Source organism: Pinus tabuliformis, chromosome X, assembly GCF_031772625.1.
Source record: "Pinus tabuliformis cultivar Carrire ecotype Pingquan chromosome X, CPIR1, whole genome shotgun sequence".
Classification (NCBI taxonomy): Eukaryota; Viridiplantae; Streptophyta; class Pinopsida; order Pinales; family Pinaceae; genus Pinus; species Pinus tabuliformis.
Window position 1 is genome coordinate 1,268,451,745 of NC_142308.1, and position 17,578 is coordinate 1,268,469,322.

General features: G+C 32.0%; 1 protein-coding gene across 2 annotated transcripts; it reads right to left on the reverse strand.

Annotated features, from left to right (window-relative positions):
• Positions 1 to 5,081: 5,081 nt before the first annotated feature.
• Positions 5,082 to 16,626, reverse strand: LOC149144613 (serine/threonine-protein kinase SRK2A-like). Of its 2 annotated transcripts, none has more exons than XM_089453085.1 (9): positions 16,205 to 16,626; positions 16,010 to 16,084; positions 15,800 to 15,901; positions 15,667 to 15,720; positions 15,423 to 15,515; positions 15,247 to 15,339; positions 15,043 to 15,147; positions 14,734 to 14,832; positions 5,082 to 5,458 (listed from the first exon to the last, which is right to left on the reverse strand). In XM_089453085.1, exons 1-9 carry the CDS (start codon positions 16,322 to 16,324, stop codon positions 5,447 to 5,449), a joined length of 753 nt encoding a protein of 250 aa, XP_089309211.1. In that variant the 5' UTR covers positions 16,325 to 16,626; the 3' UTR covers positions 5,082 to 5,446. The 2 variants fall into 2 exon arrangements, with proteins under 2 accessions (XP_089309211.1, XP_089309210.1); XM_089453084.1 differs by lacking the exon at positions 5,082 to 5,458 and adding an exon at positions 13,655 to 14,602 and having other exon boundaries at positions 16,205 to 16,618.
• Positions 16,627 to 17,578: the final 952 nt, after the last annotated feature.

Consider the following 17,578-nt stretch of genomic DNA (forward strand, 5'->3'; position numbering starts at 1 on the left):
CACATAAGAACAAAAATAAATAACAACAAAATATAGAGGAAAATTAGCCACATCGACAATAGTGCACAAATATGAACGAAAATGACACATTTATGCTATTATAAAATGAAACCAATATTAAAACAATAGCGTTTTAAATAATAATTTATTTGAAATTGATTATCTCTCTCTGATCTCCAATAGTCCTCTACAACTCATAAACTCTGTTGTTAAAACAAGAGTTGCAATAGTGCAAGCTCTACTCCCCATGCATAGTTCAAATTTGCAAATGATAAATCCCCATTCTCCTAAGATCTGAGATTTACTCTCTTGTCACCTACAACTCTAAATCCCCATTACAATGGTGCTTTTAAGAATTTCAGAATTGCAGAGAAGAGAAGCCTTTTGCTCATTCTACAAACCACTATTTATAATTTACAAAATAAATTCTGAATAGGAGAGATGTGGAAGAGTAATTATGCTCCAACAATTTTCATTGGTCCAAATTCTTATTTTTCTATTGTTGGAGAAATTACATTGATTGAAATCTTCTTTTCCTCATCTCTTCAACTGTTTCCTGTCAAAATCAATTAAAATTGAATTAAAATGTAAATTAAAATCAAAATACAAAATATTTCCAACCAAAGCTTAATTAAAGAAATAAATAAAAGGAAATATGAGATTTTCATTGAACCATATAAATATATAATTGGTCAAGGAGAACATAGTCGAATGGATCTGCATTCAGTAGAGGCTATGAGAAAATGAAAAGGGCAGAAAATTAAACTCATAAATATTAATTTGGTTTAAAAAAGCAGAGCTTGATCTTCTGCTTAATTTTAAACTTATTAAATGATAAAATCTGATTATACAACTACTTTTTAAATTTTTTCTATGATTTTGTCCATCCAACAAGTCATCCTAGGTCTCATTTGGCCAAGTAAAACTCAACTTATGAGCTTCCAAAGTTGAAAAATCAAAACTACCAAAATTCTGAAAAATTTGTTGCCTCTGCCAAAAATAAGAATTTTTAAATTAAAATCTAATCATAAATTAAAGTATAATTATTTCTTAATTAATACTAATTTAATTGTAATTACATTATTAAACCTAATTAATTATAAACTAATTATTATATAATTAAAATAAATTTTAATTTAAAAATAAAATGAAATTAAAAGTTATTTAAAAATATAATATAATTATATTAATATTATAATTAAATTATAATTCTAATATAATTATATTAAATTATTAATAAAATATATTTATATTCAAAATCATTTAAACCAAATTCAAAACTTAAAAACAATTTCACGTGGCCTTTAAATGGGTCAACGAAGATGGATGAGGGAGTTAATGTGTGAGGTGGAGTGATAAGGGAGGTATAGGAGTGATGGAGGAACGGGAGTTATAGGGTGAACAAAAAATTTAGGATAAAATAAAATAGCCATCATATAAAACCAAAATCGAAGATTGGAGACTAATATCAAAACTTTTAAAACAGTCAAAAAAAATAAAAAAGTCGATACATTGATATCCTCATACTAGGATATCAGAAGAAAAACTCAGGGCTTTCAAATATTGGAGGAATTAAATCGAAAGTATCAGATATTGGAGGAATTATATCGAGAGTCTCATTTTTTATAGGAAGGTTTAATGTGAGGTGAAGTGGGGTCCACTTGGGGTGGAATTAAAAATTCTACAAAATGAACTACAACTATTTTGTAATTTTGGGATTTCTGATCTCATAATTTCTTTTAAAATTAGAAATTGGAATAAATTACCGAGATCCCAAAAACACATTATTTTAATTGTTCTACAATTTGGTTGAGCGACTTTGTAAGGTCGTTAGTGAAAAATGAAGAAATTAGGAAAAATTAACTAGAGGTTAATATTTACAATGAATTACTAAGTTAATTACAAAAAATAAGATAATATACATTTTATACATTTTTTAAACCTAAACAGTAAAAATTATTGAACCTGGATGAGAACCATTTGATAATCGTGTAACCAAATGAGACGAAATAAGTATCGATGGAAAGCTAGTGAAAAGTCGACTCAATGAAATAATCAAAATGGAAACCCAATGAAAACAAAAAAATGGCAGAATTGTAGGAAACTTAACCAAAATAAAATTTTAAAAGGTGATTTAGCCAAAATTTATGGAAAGGGTCCCCGTTATCTAAAATAAATAAGTAAAAAATTGGGGTGTTGGGTTTTCCCTACAACACTGGTGACACACTGGGAAGAACCAGTTATCTCTTGTTAAATATAATGAACTTAAATTACTCAAAAGTTAAAAATAATGAATTTCACAAGTTCGTCTAAAGGTCTTCCGATGTATATTTAAGTTCGGATGTAAATTTGAGGTGGATGCAATCTGAAAGGCTTTTGAGAAATACTCGTCAATCAAAGATTGCCAATCCATAGCAATTCCTTGGAATTTATTCATATATGATCAATTTGATGAAATTTTTTGCAAAAGCAAGAAAATCAAGTACTTTCACAAGTGTGTATGATCCGACTATATAAAAACTTATGATATTTTCTAAGCCACTTTGTTAGCGAATGAAAGGGAATGCCAAGGGAAAAGTTTGGGCTCATTACTTGTTTATTGAAATTTTGAAATAATGAAATAAATTCAAACATAAAAGGAATTTAATCTAAATTAATCTATTCCTATTGCAAACTGAATGGAATGAAACATCACTAGGTATAGTCATACTTCGAATGTAACTATTCTCTCATTCTAACTCCTGCATGTATGTATAGGTCAAACATTAGCAACAAGAATATAGTTAAATGAACAATTATCATAAATGACTTCACAACATTCTCTAGAATTCCCTTCAATCTCATCCGATGTATCAAAACAAGAAAGAATATGGAGCACATGTTCATTAATGCCAGAAGGATGATCAATAATTGTCTTTCTATATTGATAAAAATTAATAGGCAATTTATTTAAAACGACCTCTTTGTTTTGTGGAATAACATTAAAGAAAAGAGAGGTTAGATTGCTATAAGAAACAATATCAGGATAGAGGTGAAAATGAGAATCAGAAGTAATGAATTTAAAAATATCTCTATTTGTGAATTCTTGTGCATTTTCTTCATAGTAAATTTAAGATTTATGATCATTCATTTGTCTATTAATGCTTTCTTGAAGAATATTGCATAGCTGCCCTGAATTTTTCTTTTGATCAACATGATCAAGTTCAGAAATTTGTACAACATATCACATATTATTGGAAACTTAAATTTTTTCTTGTACTTGCTAATTTATAATCTGTTTTTTCTGAATTTAATTCATAGTGATTTTCAGATTCCATGGAAGATGGTCCTTCCACTTTATTACTAATTTCTTCTTGTAGTTGTTTATCAAATTCTTGCAAGCTTTGTGATAATGGTTCATTAGCATGATTATCTTTTACACTATAAGAGGTGTGTGCTAAATTTAGAAATTTATCATACATGGATGAGGCCACTTCATCATAATTAATATGCACCTCTATATCAGAATTTTTTATAATGTTACCACAAGTTGAAGGAGAGTTATCAAATATTGCAATTGTTTCATAGGGATTTGAAATGGGAAGAAGAGAAAAAATATATTCAAACCAATCTATCAATCCAATCCCTGAATGTTTATCTTCATATTTGAATCTCAAACAAATTAATTGAAATCTAACAGTAAAATCTAAGAGAGATTCATTTTCAAATATTTCTAGATCTTCGAATTCATCACATACCTGTTCATAATCATAACTGTCAAATGTATAAAGGAACATTGTGATAAATTGATCATAGTTGTGAATAGAGGAAACTGGAAGAGGTTGACACCAACTTTTGGCTTTCCCTGAGATTGTAAGAGTTAGATATTGCATAGAATACCTTCATAATATCTTGAAAAGTAGAATTTAAAAAAAAAATTGAATGAACTGTAAAGCATGATTAAATGCAGAAAAATTCTTCTTATCGTTAAAATTTACCTATGACAAGTGTCTGACTATTTCTGGTGGAGTATTAAGAGATGCATGTCTAGAAATACAACTCCAAATGCGAAGTTCAAAAGGAGCCATTGTGAAAAACAAAACTTTAGAATACAAAAACTCCAAAAAACAACAAGTCTTCAAACCCTCCTTCTAACGCCAAAAATGTTGAAGACGTGAAATTCTCTGCCTACAACATTATAAGGGAGACCACCCGGTCAGGAACTTAGAGCATCTCATTTTCCGTTGAAATGGTGGTTCCGACTAGTTAAAGTGGATCCAGATACCTTCTCTCTATCTCCACTGGCTTAAAGTATGATTGTTTCTTACCAATAGAGAAGAGACACCATATCAACTCTTTTGCTGATCAGGCAAGAAAGTGATTGTTTCTTACCAATAGAGAAGAGACACCATATCAACTCTTTTGCTGATCAGGCAAGAAAGTGATCCTTAAGCTGATATGGGGCTCAACTAAGCCACAACTACATTTTTCCTCTTTAATAAAAAGACTTCTATAAATATAGACTTTAATCTAAATGAGAATTAATCCTAGAATGCAAGCAAAAGGAAAAAGATCTTAAGCCTATCTAGATTAGGGATATGTAGATCTAACCCAACTGAGAGAAAATTAATTAAATGATTGAGATTTTAATATATTTGAGTTATGATGAATAACAACCTAATAAAATAGTTCAATTAACTGATTATGAATACCAAAACGCATTTTGTTTAGAGATCTATTAACTGAGATAATTAATCATCAACATTTAGGAAGAAGTTCACAAAATGCTAATGATTTTTAAACCAATAACTCGAATGATTAAACAATAATATAAGGAAATAATTCAAAAATTATTATTGTTTATTAAACCAAAATTGAAATATTGATTTCTAAGTAGATAGTTACTCAAAAATCAGCGTTCAGCACATAAAAATAGAGATAAATAACAACAAATTATTGAGGCAAATTACTCACATCAACAATAGTGCACAAATATGAATGAAAATGACAAATTTATGCTATTATAAAATGAAACTAGTATTAAAACAATAGTATTTTAAATACCAATTTATTTGAAACTATTTATGTGGCTCTGATCTCCAACAGTGCTCTACAACTCATAAACTTTGTTATTAAAATAAGAATTGCAATAGTGCAAGCTCTGCTCCCCATACATAGTTCACATTTACAAAAGATAAATCTCCATACTCCTCAGATCTTAGATTTACTCTCTTCTCAACTACAACTCTAAATCCCAAGTACAATAGTGCTTTTAAGAATTCTAGAATTGTAGAGAAAAGATGCCTTTTCCTCATTCTACAAACCACTATTTATAATTTACAAAATAAATTCCAAAAAGGAGAGATGTTGAAGAGTAATTTCGCTTCAACAGTTTTCATTGGTCTAAATTATTTTTCTTTTATCGCTTGAGCATCCCATTGATTGAAATCTTCTTTTCCTCTTCTCTTCAACTATTTTCCTGTGAAAACCAATCAAATTTTACTTAAATTGTAAATTAAAACCAAAATACTAAATCTGAAATACAAAATATCTCCAATCAAAATTTAATTAAATAAATAAATAGAAAGAAATCTGAGCTTTTCATTGAATCCTGTAAATATCTAATTGGTTAAGGATAAAATAGTCAAATGGATCTGCATTCAGTAAAGGCCATGAGCAAGTGAAAAATGCAAAAAATACACTCAGAAAAATAATTTTGTTTAAAAATTCTGAGTTTGATCTTCTTCTTAATTTTAGACTTATTAAATAATCAAATATGATTATGAAACCACTTCAGACATATTCTCCTTGATTTTATTTATCCAATGAGCCGTCCCGGGTCTCATTTCTCCAAGTAAAACTCAACTTATGAGCTTCCAAAGTTGAAGAGACAAAACTACCAGAATTCTAGAAAATTTGTTGTCTAAGCCAAAAATAAAATTTTCCTAACATAAATATAATCCTAAATTAAATTATAATTATTTATTAATTAATACTACTTTAATTGTAATTACATTAGTAAAATTAATTAATTATAAACTAATTATTATATAATTAAAATAAATTTTAATTTAAAAATAAAATGAAATTAAAAGGTAATTAAAACATAAATATATTATAAATATATTATATTATAATTATAATTATATTATATTATTAATATAATGATGATAGTGGTGGTTAACGTCCACTGAGACCAAACTTTGGTCTATCAGACCTAAATAAACAAATTATTTAGTTTGATTTAAGATTTTATTTCTATGCTCAAAAAGCTTGGAGAGAAGCTTCCCGAGCTCACTGTAATTTTGACAATATAAAAGGCTAGGAAGGTCAATATTGCAACAAATATTTTGAAACTGAGATCTAATGTTGTTGTACACGGAGCACTCTAAGAGGAAGTTATTTTCATCCTCAATGTTCGTATTCTCACAGAGATGGCAGAGCCTTTCCATCCATAGTGTTTTAGGATTTGCCCAACGACCCGTTCCACTATGAAGTTCATGAGAGTTCATTCTAATCTTGGCTACATTAATTTTCTTCTTTGTGCTAGTTAAAATAGAGAGATACTTTTGATCTTCTAGGGTGGGGTTGATGACCTCCTTATAATATCTTAATTTTATTTTAGCAGCTAAATCTTTCTCACACCACATGTTTTCTTTGAACTTAGAAGTAACAATATTTTTAATGTTATTAATGTTTTGCAATGCAACATTCTCGTTAATCTTCCAATGGTTTTAGGCCCTGGTGTCTTTATACCAACCTTGTTTGAGCCTTAAGTGGTTTTGACTGGAATTTAACGTTAGCTTAGGAAGTCTATGGTCTCCTATGTTATTGAGTTTGTGCTTGTACAACAGAAGCTTAGTCATAACTAGGCTCTCGATAGGGGGAAGACCCACTTCTATAAGGAGAATAGGATAGGGTGTGTTGCTTTTAATTTTGAGGTTATACGTTATAAAACGGTTCTGGATTTGCTCAATCTTTCTCCAAGATTCTCTAGAGATGCTACAACCCCAAACCTCACATCCATATAAGATAACCGAAGTGACTAAAGTTTCAAAGAGGAACTTCTTTCTATCCCACATTACGAGGTTTGTCGTTTTACAATTATTTTCAAGACCAATTATTTATATTAAAAACCAATTAAATCAAATTTAAAACTTAAAAACAATTTCATGTGAACATTAATGGATCAATGAAAATGGAGGAAGGAGTTAATGTGTGAGGTGGAGTGATAAGGGCGATGATGTAGGAGTGACGGAGTAATGGGAGTTATAAGGTGAGAGAAAACTTTAGGATAAAATAAAATAGCCATCATATAAAACTAAAATCGGAGATTGGAGGCGATAGTAATATTAGAACTTTTAAAATGTGCAAAAAATAAAATTGTCGATATGTCAATATTCTCTTATCGAGATATCGAAGCTTTAAAATATCGACAAAAAAAAAAATGGGACTTTCAAATATGAGAAGAATTATATCGGGAGTCTCTTTTTTATAGGAAGGGAGGAGGTGAGGTGAATTGGGGTCCACTTGGAGTCGAATTAAAAATTCTATCAAATGAACTACAACTATTTTGCAATTTTGAGATTTTAGATCTCATAATTTTTTTTTAAAATTGGAAATTGGAAAAAATTACCGAGATCCCGAAAACACATTAGTTTAATTGTTCTACAATTTCGTTGGGTGACTTTGTAAGACCGTTAGTTAAAAATTAAAAGATTAGTAAAAAATAACTAGGGATTAATATTTACAATAAAGTATTAATTTCATTACAAAAATTAAAATAATATACCTTTTATACATTTATTTTAACCCACGCAGTAAAAATTATCGAATTTCAAATGAGCACCATTTGAAAAGCGTGTAATGAAATGAGATAAAACCAGTACCGATGGAAATATAGCGAAAAATTGTACTCAATGAAGCAAGCAAAATAGAAATATGATGAAAAAAAGGCAAATTGTAGGACACTTAATCAAAATAAATTTTTAAAAGGTGATTTAGCCAAAAATTTATTGAAAGATTCCCCGTTATTTGAAATAAATAAGTAAAAAATGGGGATGTTGGATTTTCTCTACGACACTCGCGACACACTGGGAAGAACCAGTTATCTATGATTAAAGGTAATGAACTTAAATTCACCCAAAGGTTAAAAATAATGAATTTCACAGGACCATATAACAGTAAAAAAAATTCAATGGGTCCCACTTAAATATATTAAGCAATATGAGTTTGAACAGATAAGTACTCAAAAGCACACTTGAGTAGAAGTCATGAATCCAAAATTGGGAAAAAAATATTTTTAAATTACCTCGTATGAGAAATAGAAGAAGGTACAGATAGGACATTTTTTATAAAGCATATATTCATTGTTATGAATGGTATCTGACATCACTTTGTTTCCAACAAGCCTAAACAATACCTTGACGAAGTTTTCTTTTATGCCATATAAGCCTAGCCCCGCTGTCAGCGAGTGACCATAGCCCCGATGAGTTTACTTGTTTTTTCCATGCTTCCTCTTTTAATCACCCTTTTGATAAGCACATTTGTGAGCTTTTAGTTTATGATGTACTTGAATGAAAGAGGTGGGATGGTAATAGAGATTTATATTAATGGATACAATATTTTCATAATATTGACTCCAAATTATTTTCCCGTGACTATCAATCAGAGGATTTTATAAAGTGGAAGGGTGGCAGGGATTCATTGAGTTAAACTCGAGTCAGTTCTTTCCTTGAAAATGTAAACCCTATCACTGAGAAAGGATGTGTGTTCCTCTATGAAAATTTTTTAAAGCAAGGGGGTTTATACCTTTAATGATAAATTAATTTCATTGAAATAGATAGAGTAAAGGTTTCTTATATAAGCCAAGCAATTTTGGGTGAGGAAAAGACCTTCCACATAAATCATGGCAAAGTCACCAAAATCAAACCTAAAACCAAAAGTAAAAGGAAAAGAACTCCAAAAAGAAATCAAAAAACTTCAAAACTATAGAAATGACAAATATAAAAGCTGGAAAAAAAATCTAAAAGACAAATTTAACAAATAAATCCCAACAAGGTTGTTTATACACGTCTCAAAAGAAGAAGTAAAAGAAGATGAGGTGTACGTTCCTCCTTATGTTTGATATTTTAAAAGTTTTATCTCGCAGAGTTATAAGAAATGAGGCTCTCAAAATATAATGAGTGAATAGTATTTATGAGGTAAAATTCAGTCTAAATGAAAAAAATTGTCGACTACAAATTTCCTTGTTTCAAAGAGAAACTTGCATAAAAACATCTTAACCATTTTCTAATAAAACCAATGTTCAAAGAAATACACTAAAGGTTCAAAAACTCCCTACTTTCGCTGATTGATAAACATTGTAACTGTTATTCCAAAATTCAGAGGAAAACAAAAAAGAGAATAAGCTCAAAATCTGAGTCATTAAGGATGTGAAAAATCATCCTGAAGACATAAAAAACAAAGTTTTATATCAGCAAAAACTAAAAACAAAACTGAAACCAAAAGTAAAGAAATGAAAATGAATGAAAGTGGGCGTATGAAACTTACCATTGGAGAATTTTATTTGATCTTACCTGAGAGATATCATGCTCTCCAATAAAAACTAACTTCTTTTAATTAAATTAAAAGTGTAAATGATTTGAATCCTTTTGAAATTTCATTAACCCAAAATCACCATTTATTAAATCTAATCTAAAGTAAGTAGTAAACTAGAAGAAAACAATGTTTCATGTTTAAAGAATAAGAAATAAACCAAATTCATTATAAAAGAAAATGAAGATATACTTTTTTATGAATTGCAATGATGATTGTTCTCTTTGCTTTTTTCATTCTGAATTTATATGAGCTCCAAAATAATGAAATCGATTCAAAATCCAAATAATGTAGCAATTATGTATATGAAAAGGACTTGAATCTTTATATGATAAGGATGGAGATATATATATATATATATATATATATATATATAAGAAAAAAAAGAGAGAGAATTAAAACATGAATTAACCATGGTTCATTACCTTTACCTGTTCCAAATTCCTTATTAGCGAAGCATATTACCGAGAAGATTAAAAGAGGCTCATGTGCACATACTATGAAAAATGTATATCACTAAAGTCACAGAGTCATCCCGATGAATGAATATTTGGATTTGAAGAAATTATGATTAAAATACATCCAAGCTCTTGATCACCATGATAACATGAAGATAACTATATATATACAAAGATAATCAAACAAGACTTCATGTGAACATAGTGAAATATCATAATGAATTGATGAGAGACCTATGAAGATCCTTAATCTGAGATTTTGAAGTTTTGAGTTTCCGAGAGAATCAAAGTGAAATCTAAGAGCTCAAGTTTTCCAAAACTTTTTTAATGAGAACACTACGATAAACAAAATCCTTGCTTCATAATGTTTTCGATGACATTTGTTTTCAGAAGTTTAATTAATTTCACCTTTGATACAAGAAGTATCGGTATTTAGAATAATAAAGGGAAGCAAGATCTTGGAACAAAAGTTTTTGTGTAACTTTTACAAACAAAACTTTTGATATCGATCATGGTTGATATGCTTGTTAAATGTATAATGTGGGAACATTTCCTTTCTAGTATATCAAACATTCATGCATCAGAGGTAAAAGTTTCGTAAGAGTTTATAAAGTAGTTCTGATGACTTTCATTCTGATAATGAGATAATTTGAATTTTTGTAAAAATGATTGCAAGAACACTTACATTTACTTGTAAAATAAGCTTCCAAGGAAAGGAGCTTGAGATTTAATAAATATGAGAACAAATTGAGTATCTAAGATATAGAAAACCTTTTTGAAGCTCAAAACAACTTACAAAACTCTAAGACCACAAAATTCCAGTGAAAATAGTGAAATAGGTGTCGTTTCCTTTGCTAAATGTAATGGACGTGAAAGTGAAGAAAGAATAAATGTGGATCTCGGAGATGTACATATCAAGATTTGTTTTAAATTATTTTGATATAATACAAATCCAAGAGTCCAATAAGCCAGCAAATCTAAAATTATGAGGAAAGATCTCAGAAATGAAAAGCAAAAGACCAGAATACCAAAATTCACCAATTTAGAGGCTCTAAGTCCCTTTGGAAGAAAAGAATATGACTAAAGGGAAAAAAATTGGTGAGTGTGATGGAATGGTTCAACTCATCTTGGAAATTGTAATATTTGGAACATGCATAGATAAAATAATGGATAAAATCATTCACTTAAAGTGTTATGTGTTAATTTTCCCCTGTTTGTAGCAAATATGAGCAATAAAGAGTGTAAGTGTTTCATTTCAGTTGCATTGATTAGAGGAAAAATATGATTATCAACTCATATTGCTAAGCGAAAAACATGAATTCAAGTGGGTTTGCACACATGAGCGTATCAAAAGAAAAATAACGGAGAAATATTACAGTTGTATTTTTGAAACATGTGATATTCTTACTTTTTGATAGCCTTTTATTATTAAAATATAACGGTTAAAAATATAGGTGGGAAGGGATATCATAAGTCTTGTACCGGAGATTTTATATCAGGGTTGAAAAGAGTGACAACCGACAAAACTTTTGGTATGGAAGTTCCGAGATGGATAAGAGGGTTTTATTGGAGAATTATAGGATTGGGAATATCAGAGATCAATGATATAAGGATATTGGAGTATTGGAAATGTCATATATCAAAGGATGGGCGAAAAGAGATATCGAAAGATCGAAGGATCGAGATATCAAAGTATTTTGAGTGATGCCTATATGAAAAGTTACGATATTTAAAAGCTTTGATAATACTATGTGGCAATACTATGGGATTGGCAACTCTCAAATTATTTAATTCAAAAGAAAGCGTCCAACTCAACTTTGCCTTTAATAAAAACCCCTTTAATAATTATATTAATTTATGTATTCAAGCTTCTGTGATCCATAATGAATTAAGCAAAGTCTTTCGGTAGAAATCACATAAGAAAAATGTTTGGCCTATGCATTTTGAACCAACAAGTGTCTATATTATGTCTTTACATTGCTCTCTATTTAAACCTTTGCCATGATCTGCCTCTTCATCTGGTCCTGATGATGAACCACACTTGTTTCGACTACTCCACACATCTGGTCTTGATGATGAACCACACTTGTTTCGACTGCTCCACGCTTGTTTTGACTGCCCCTGATGATGAACCACAGGTGTTGGTTCCAAACCCATCAGCGAAAAAAATTTCTTTTGTGATTTTTACTGAAAAACTTTACTTAATTTTATAACTTATTTACAAATATTTTATTTGATTTAATTTAAATAATAATTTACCCTTTCTTAATCTCATTTAGAATAAAAATAAAATGTTTAATTTATTTTTAATACCAATTTTATCATATTAAAATATTTTATTTTAATCCTTCTCTCGTATAACAATAATCTTCCATAATTTCGAAGACCATCTTCATTTAAAGATGGGATGCTGTCATTCACTGTTTCCAGAGGATTGGTATTTCCCAATCTGGACTTAAAGATGAGTTAATTTGGTCGATGGGGAACACCAACCAGTCTGCGAGAGTCAAAGATATATATACAGCTGTTTCCTCATCTCTCCCGTCGCTGCCCGGTCCCCTTTTTCCTAACAAATTATGGAAATCAACAGTCCAGCTCAAGGCTGTTTTATTCTCCTGGCTGGTCTTCTATAACAGGAACCTGACATGGGAGGTTCTCCAAAGGAAAGGCTGGACGGGCCCCGGAAGATGCTGCATGTGTTGTCAAGCGCTCGAGACAAACTTCCATATGTTTTTTCAATGCCCGGCTTCGACCAAATATGGTTTGAACTCTCCTCTTCATATGGTTTTCCCCTGCAGACTTTTTCTTCTGTTCTGGATGCTTTCAGATGGTGGTCGGATCAGCGGCCCGCATGGAGATCCCTATTCATTTTCACGTGCTGGACCTTGTGGAAATGGCGGAACACCTGCATCTTCCAGGATCACAGGACTCCTCTCTCCTCCACTTTGATCCATATATCTGCCATGATTGATCCTTCCTGATCCTGCTGTTTTGTTCAATTGTTCAATCGTTTTTCTGTTTCTATGTCCTTTCTCTTGGTTTACTTCTCTATGTTTAATGTCATGGTTACAGGTTGATCTATGCCTTTTCATGAATCATAATGGTTCGGTCTCTGCTATCGTCTCCATGATCTGCCTGTCGGCCAGCTCATGTCTTTTTTAAGTATGGTTTCATGCCGATATGCGCCTCTCGGTCATCTTCTTATGCTGTTTTGTGGCCTGACTGTTCGGTCATCATCTTATGGGTTATATGTAATGCTAATTCCTTTGGCCTGTCTTGCCGGCCAGCCTCATATGCATATGTATTCGCTCATCATTTTCCTGAATATAATATCATGATTTTTTCTCTGAAAAAAAAAAAAAAAAAAACTTATTTACAGATATTTTATGTGATTTAACTTAAATAATAATTTACCCTTTCATAATCTCATTTAGAATAAAAATAAAATGTTTAATTTATTTTTAATACCAATTTTATCATTCTAAAATATTTTATTTTAATCTTTCTATGATATGACAATAATCTTCCATAATTTCGAAGACCATCTTCATTTAATAAAATAACCCTTTGAAAAATGGACATTTTCATATAAAAATAAAGCTTTGATAATCTCAAGGGCCTTTCCCATAAAACAGTAAATATTTCACAATTTCATTTATATTTTGTTAATGACACAAGAGAGGAGTGGAATGTTGATTGGACAAGTTCACCTTTTGAGTCGATTTTACAGACATTGGAATACTCAAGACACCAGTATCTTGTACAGGTATACTAAATTTGATAATTGCCTCTACTGATACAGTGGGATGGGAATAAAGTGGGATTTTAGTGGAGGCATAAAAGGCAAACGCTGAGCTTCTTCTCATGCTAGATAACAGTACTTTTATTGAACAACGGCCATCTACATGAACATTTAAATACTGTAACATGAATCAGTTGCCGAAGGCCTGGTTTTTCACGTTGTGAACCCATTTTTCCTGGAAGAAATTTTTTTGAGGACAATCTTGTTTTCCTAGAATTGACTGTGCGTAGGGCACTTTGGGTTTGGGCAAGTGAATTGCAGTTTTGAGCAGGGTTTTGTTTAAGCTATGATAGGTTTGGGCAAATGAATTGCAAGTTTGAGTAGGGTTTTGTTTAGGGTATTATGTGTTTGGGCAAGTGAATTGCGGGTTTGAGTAGGGTTTTGTTTAGGGTATTATGGGTTTGGGCAAGTGAATTGCAGCTTTGAGTAGGGCTTTGGGGGACACAATTGCCGAACCGTCAAAATTTCACGGTTCTGCGAGGGAAATCTGGAAATTCGTAGATAGGTTGTGTCCTCAGTGTCTTCTTCCAAGTTGTTACAACATTCGCTCCTCTTCGTCCTCGTCGTGCCAGAAAGCTTCGAGGTTCTTGGGCGTTGGCAGAGGTATTTTTGCCTCTTCTAATATTTTCAATATTGCATCAATAGGCTGGGGCGGGTTGCTAGCATCATCATGATATGGGGAGCTGGCATCCGCCCATTCCTTGAGTTCCCTGGGCAAGTTTTTCAAGAACCACGGATGGTTCATTATTTCTTTGATAGAGATTCTCTGTACGTCAACCAATTCAGAAAGCTATTATCACAAAAAACATAAACCCTCCCAGACATCAAACAAAATTAAAAACCAAATTGTCACCAAACAAACTTAAAAACCAAATTGTCAGAAGAAAGAAAATCTACCTTGCTGGGATTGGCTACAAAAATACGGGCAAGAAGCTGCCTACATTCAGGAGACACGTGCACATAATCCGGAATCGTATATTGAACGCTCATTATAAGCTGACATGTCAAGAACAACATTAATTATGATATTCTTTGATAGCCAATATTTAATTTCCAACAATTTTCTTTTTCCACCGTCCACTTTTAGCGATCCAGCGAGGTTTTCCCACGTCCACTTTTAACGATCCAGCGAGGTTAACAGAATTGTGTGCCTGTGGTTCGAAACTGAGACCAGGCAATGCAAAATTACAAAGCATAAAAACCTACCTGTATGGCTTTCCGGAAGTTTTTACGGTCTCCTTGATCTTCGAACGGGTACGCGCCCACTAACATCGCATACAGAGTAGCTCCGCAAGCCCACACATCTGCAACCTGGGAAAGAGAAACTTCTCGAAATTAGACTCGTAAAGTTTAAATACGTCTACGAGCATTTTTTAAACCAGAAAGAAGGTAACAGGATCGATTCCGTACTTTGCCGTCATACTCTTTACAGGACAAAACTTCAGGGGCAATGTAAGCAGGCGTCCTGACGGTCGATTTGGGCCCAGACTGAAGCACAAGCGCCTGAAAAATACACGGCCACAAACTCGGCGTCACAAATTCTTAAAAATTAAACAAAAACCTGCTCGGAAACCTAATTTGCTCACCTTTGAGTATTCGAAGTCGCAAATCTTGAGCCTGGGCGAGGGGTTGCCGTCTAGTAACGTATTTTCTAGCTTGAGATCGCCATGGCAGACGTTCTGCGTTTGATTTAAATTTTAAAAAACAGCCACGGCAATATTTGGAGAGGAAAGTAAAAGAAGAAAAATAAAAGAAGTAACGAACATTAAAGAAAAATCCGCGGCAGTATTTGTAAAATAAAGACCAAAGAAGAAAAGAACTATTGCGTACCAGGGCATGGCAGTAGCTGACTCCCGATATGAGCTCTTGGAACAAAGATCTCGCCTGGCGTCACAGGCCATGCCGTTTATTAGACGCAATCCCGCTCTGCACGGAACGAGAATTAAATAAAACTAAAACATACTTCATCCTCGTTAAAGCGTTCACCGTTACGAATGCGGTAGAAGAGCTCCCCTCCAGCGGCGTATTCCAAAACTATGGCCAGGTGAGTGGGAGTCAGGAACGCCTGAAGAGCAAGTAACAAAAAACAAAAGATATCAAAGCAACCCATCATTCTCGCAATTCTTTTTCACCAGAAATGTAGGGTTACGGCAAGAATTCGATCCATCCCTACCTCCTTGAAACGAATTATGTTAGGGTGCCTTAGCGACCGGTGCTGTACAATCTTGCGTGTAACATTCTCGTCTATCTGTAAACAGTCCAATCCAGACCGGTCACATTACAGGAGCATAGTAGCAGATCCCCCAGCCATTAAAGACGGACACAGACAGACAAATATTGAGTGAGCGAGTGAATCTTTCCATCGTACCTTACGGCCTCTCTCGATGTACTTGATTGCGACGATCTCCTTCGTCCTCTTGTTGCGCATAAGCTTCGCCTTTCCGAAATTGGCAGAGCCAATGTCTTCCAGTACCTGGAACCGGTCCATATTCAATCACTCTAACCTATCTTCTGTGCTCGGATTCGATCCCGTTACCTGCAGCGGCCGAAATCACTCTAACCTATCTCTTCTATTGGGATTCGATCCCGTAACCTACGGCCTCTCTCTCTGAAATAATAACAGAAACCTCGTTTTACTTTATATATGTATATATATATAAAGCTCTGCAAATTTATTCTTTTTCCTTCCTAGTAGTAAAAGAACAATGTGCCACTCTGTCCGCTTATACGCAAGTTAGAAAATTTATACTTTCCGTCTTATCGATTTCTCTGTTCTGTCGTATTTTCATTTTAGGTATACTTTTATTAGGGTTTCTTGATCTTTTAAAAAAGATGACGTGGATTTGGATTTTTGTTAGTTTAATGGGCAACCCCTTTTTCACCAGTGTCATCCCTATGTGATTTATGAGGTCCGTCCCCATGTTACTTCGCTTTTTTGTTTGTTGTAACCAATATTTTGGTATTGACTTTTGAATCAATACATTATTTAATTGTAATTGAGTTATAATAACTACGTGTAATGGTAATAAAATATAAATATTTTAAAAGTTTGATTAATAAATGTTTATGAGTTTGAATAGTTTGTTAGGTTTATGGAATGGTTGTTGGGCATAAAAGTGGGAGAAATTATAATATTTAAAATTATTAATTTAGTTTTATTGATATATATTTTAAAATTGGTGCGGATAAAGTTTGTTCATTTATTTTAGGTCTAAAGTTGTTAATTTGTTTTTTTTTTTAATTTAAGAAAAATAAGTTTTTAGTCAATCATAATCATAAGCAATTTTAGATTATAAAGTGTAAGAAGGGTGGTTTTGGCCCATCACTAATATCCACTAGATACAAAGTGTTCTAATTTAGTAATTGCAAAGGCTATGAAAAAGAGGTTGTGTGGTATCCAAAAGCACCTAGCCATTTATGCCTTAGTTATATTATGCAAAAGCATGTATAAAAGGAAATATATAATAATATAATGTCCACCATAAATTTGCTTGAGAAGTAATAAGGAGACTATGTTACCAATATAGGGGAACATGATGATTTGTTGTCATTATCCCCCTTGCTTGTTCATAATGGTGTACTCTCCATGCAAAGCAAGTATGTCTTGTACAATTTTTTAGGGAAAAGAAACACATTATCCACCATTATTCATTGATTACCATTATCCACCATTATTCATGGATTACTCTTACATTCTCCCATGAGTGTTTTTTCTCTTCTTGAAGTAATTTATGTGAAATTG

Coding starts and splice junctions, on each gene's coding strand:
- LOC149144613 (XM_089453084.1), bottom strand. CDS start 16,324: ATGGACCGGTTCCAGGTACTGGAAGACATTGGCTCTGCCAATTTCGGA. Junction 15,902..16,009: donor ACATAATTCGTTTCAAGGAG/GTAGGGATGGAT, acceptor CTTGCTCTTCAG/GCGTTCCTGACTCCCACTCA. Junction 15,516..15,666: donor TCAGCTACTGCCATGCCCTG/GTACGCAATAGT, acceptor AATCAAACGCAG/AACGTCTGCCATGGCGATCT.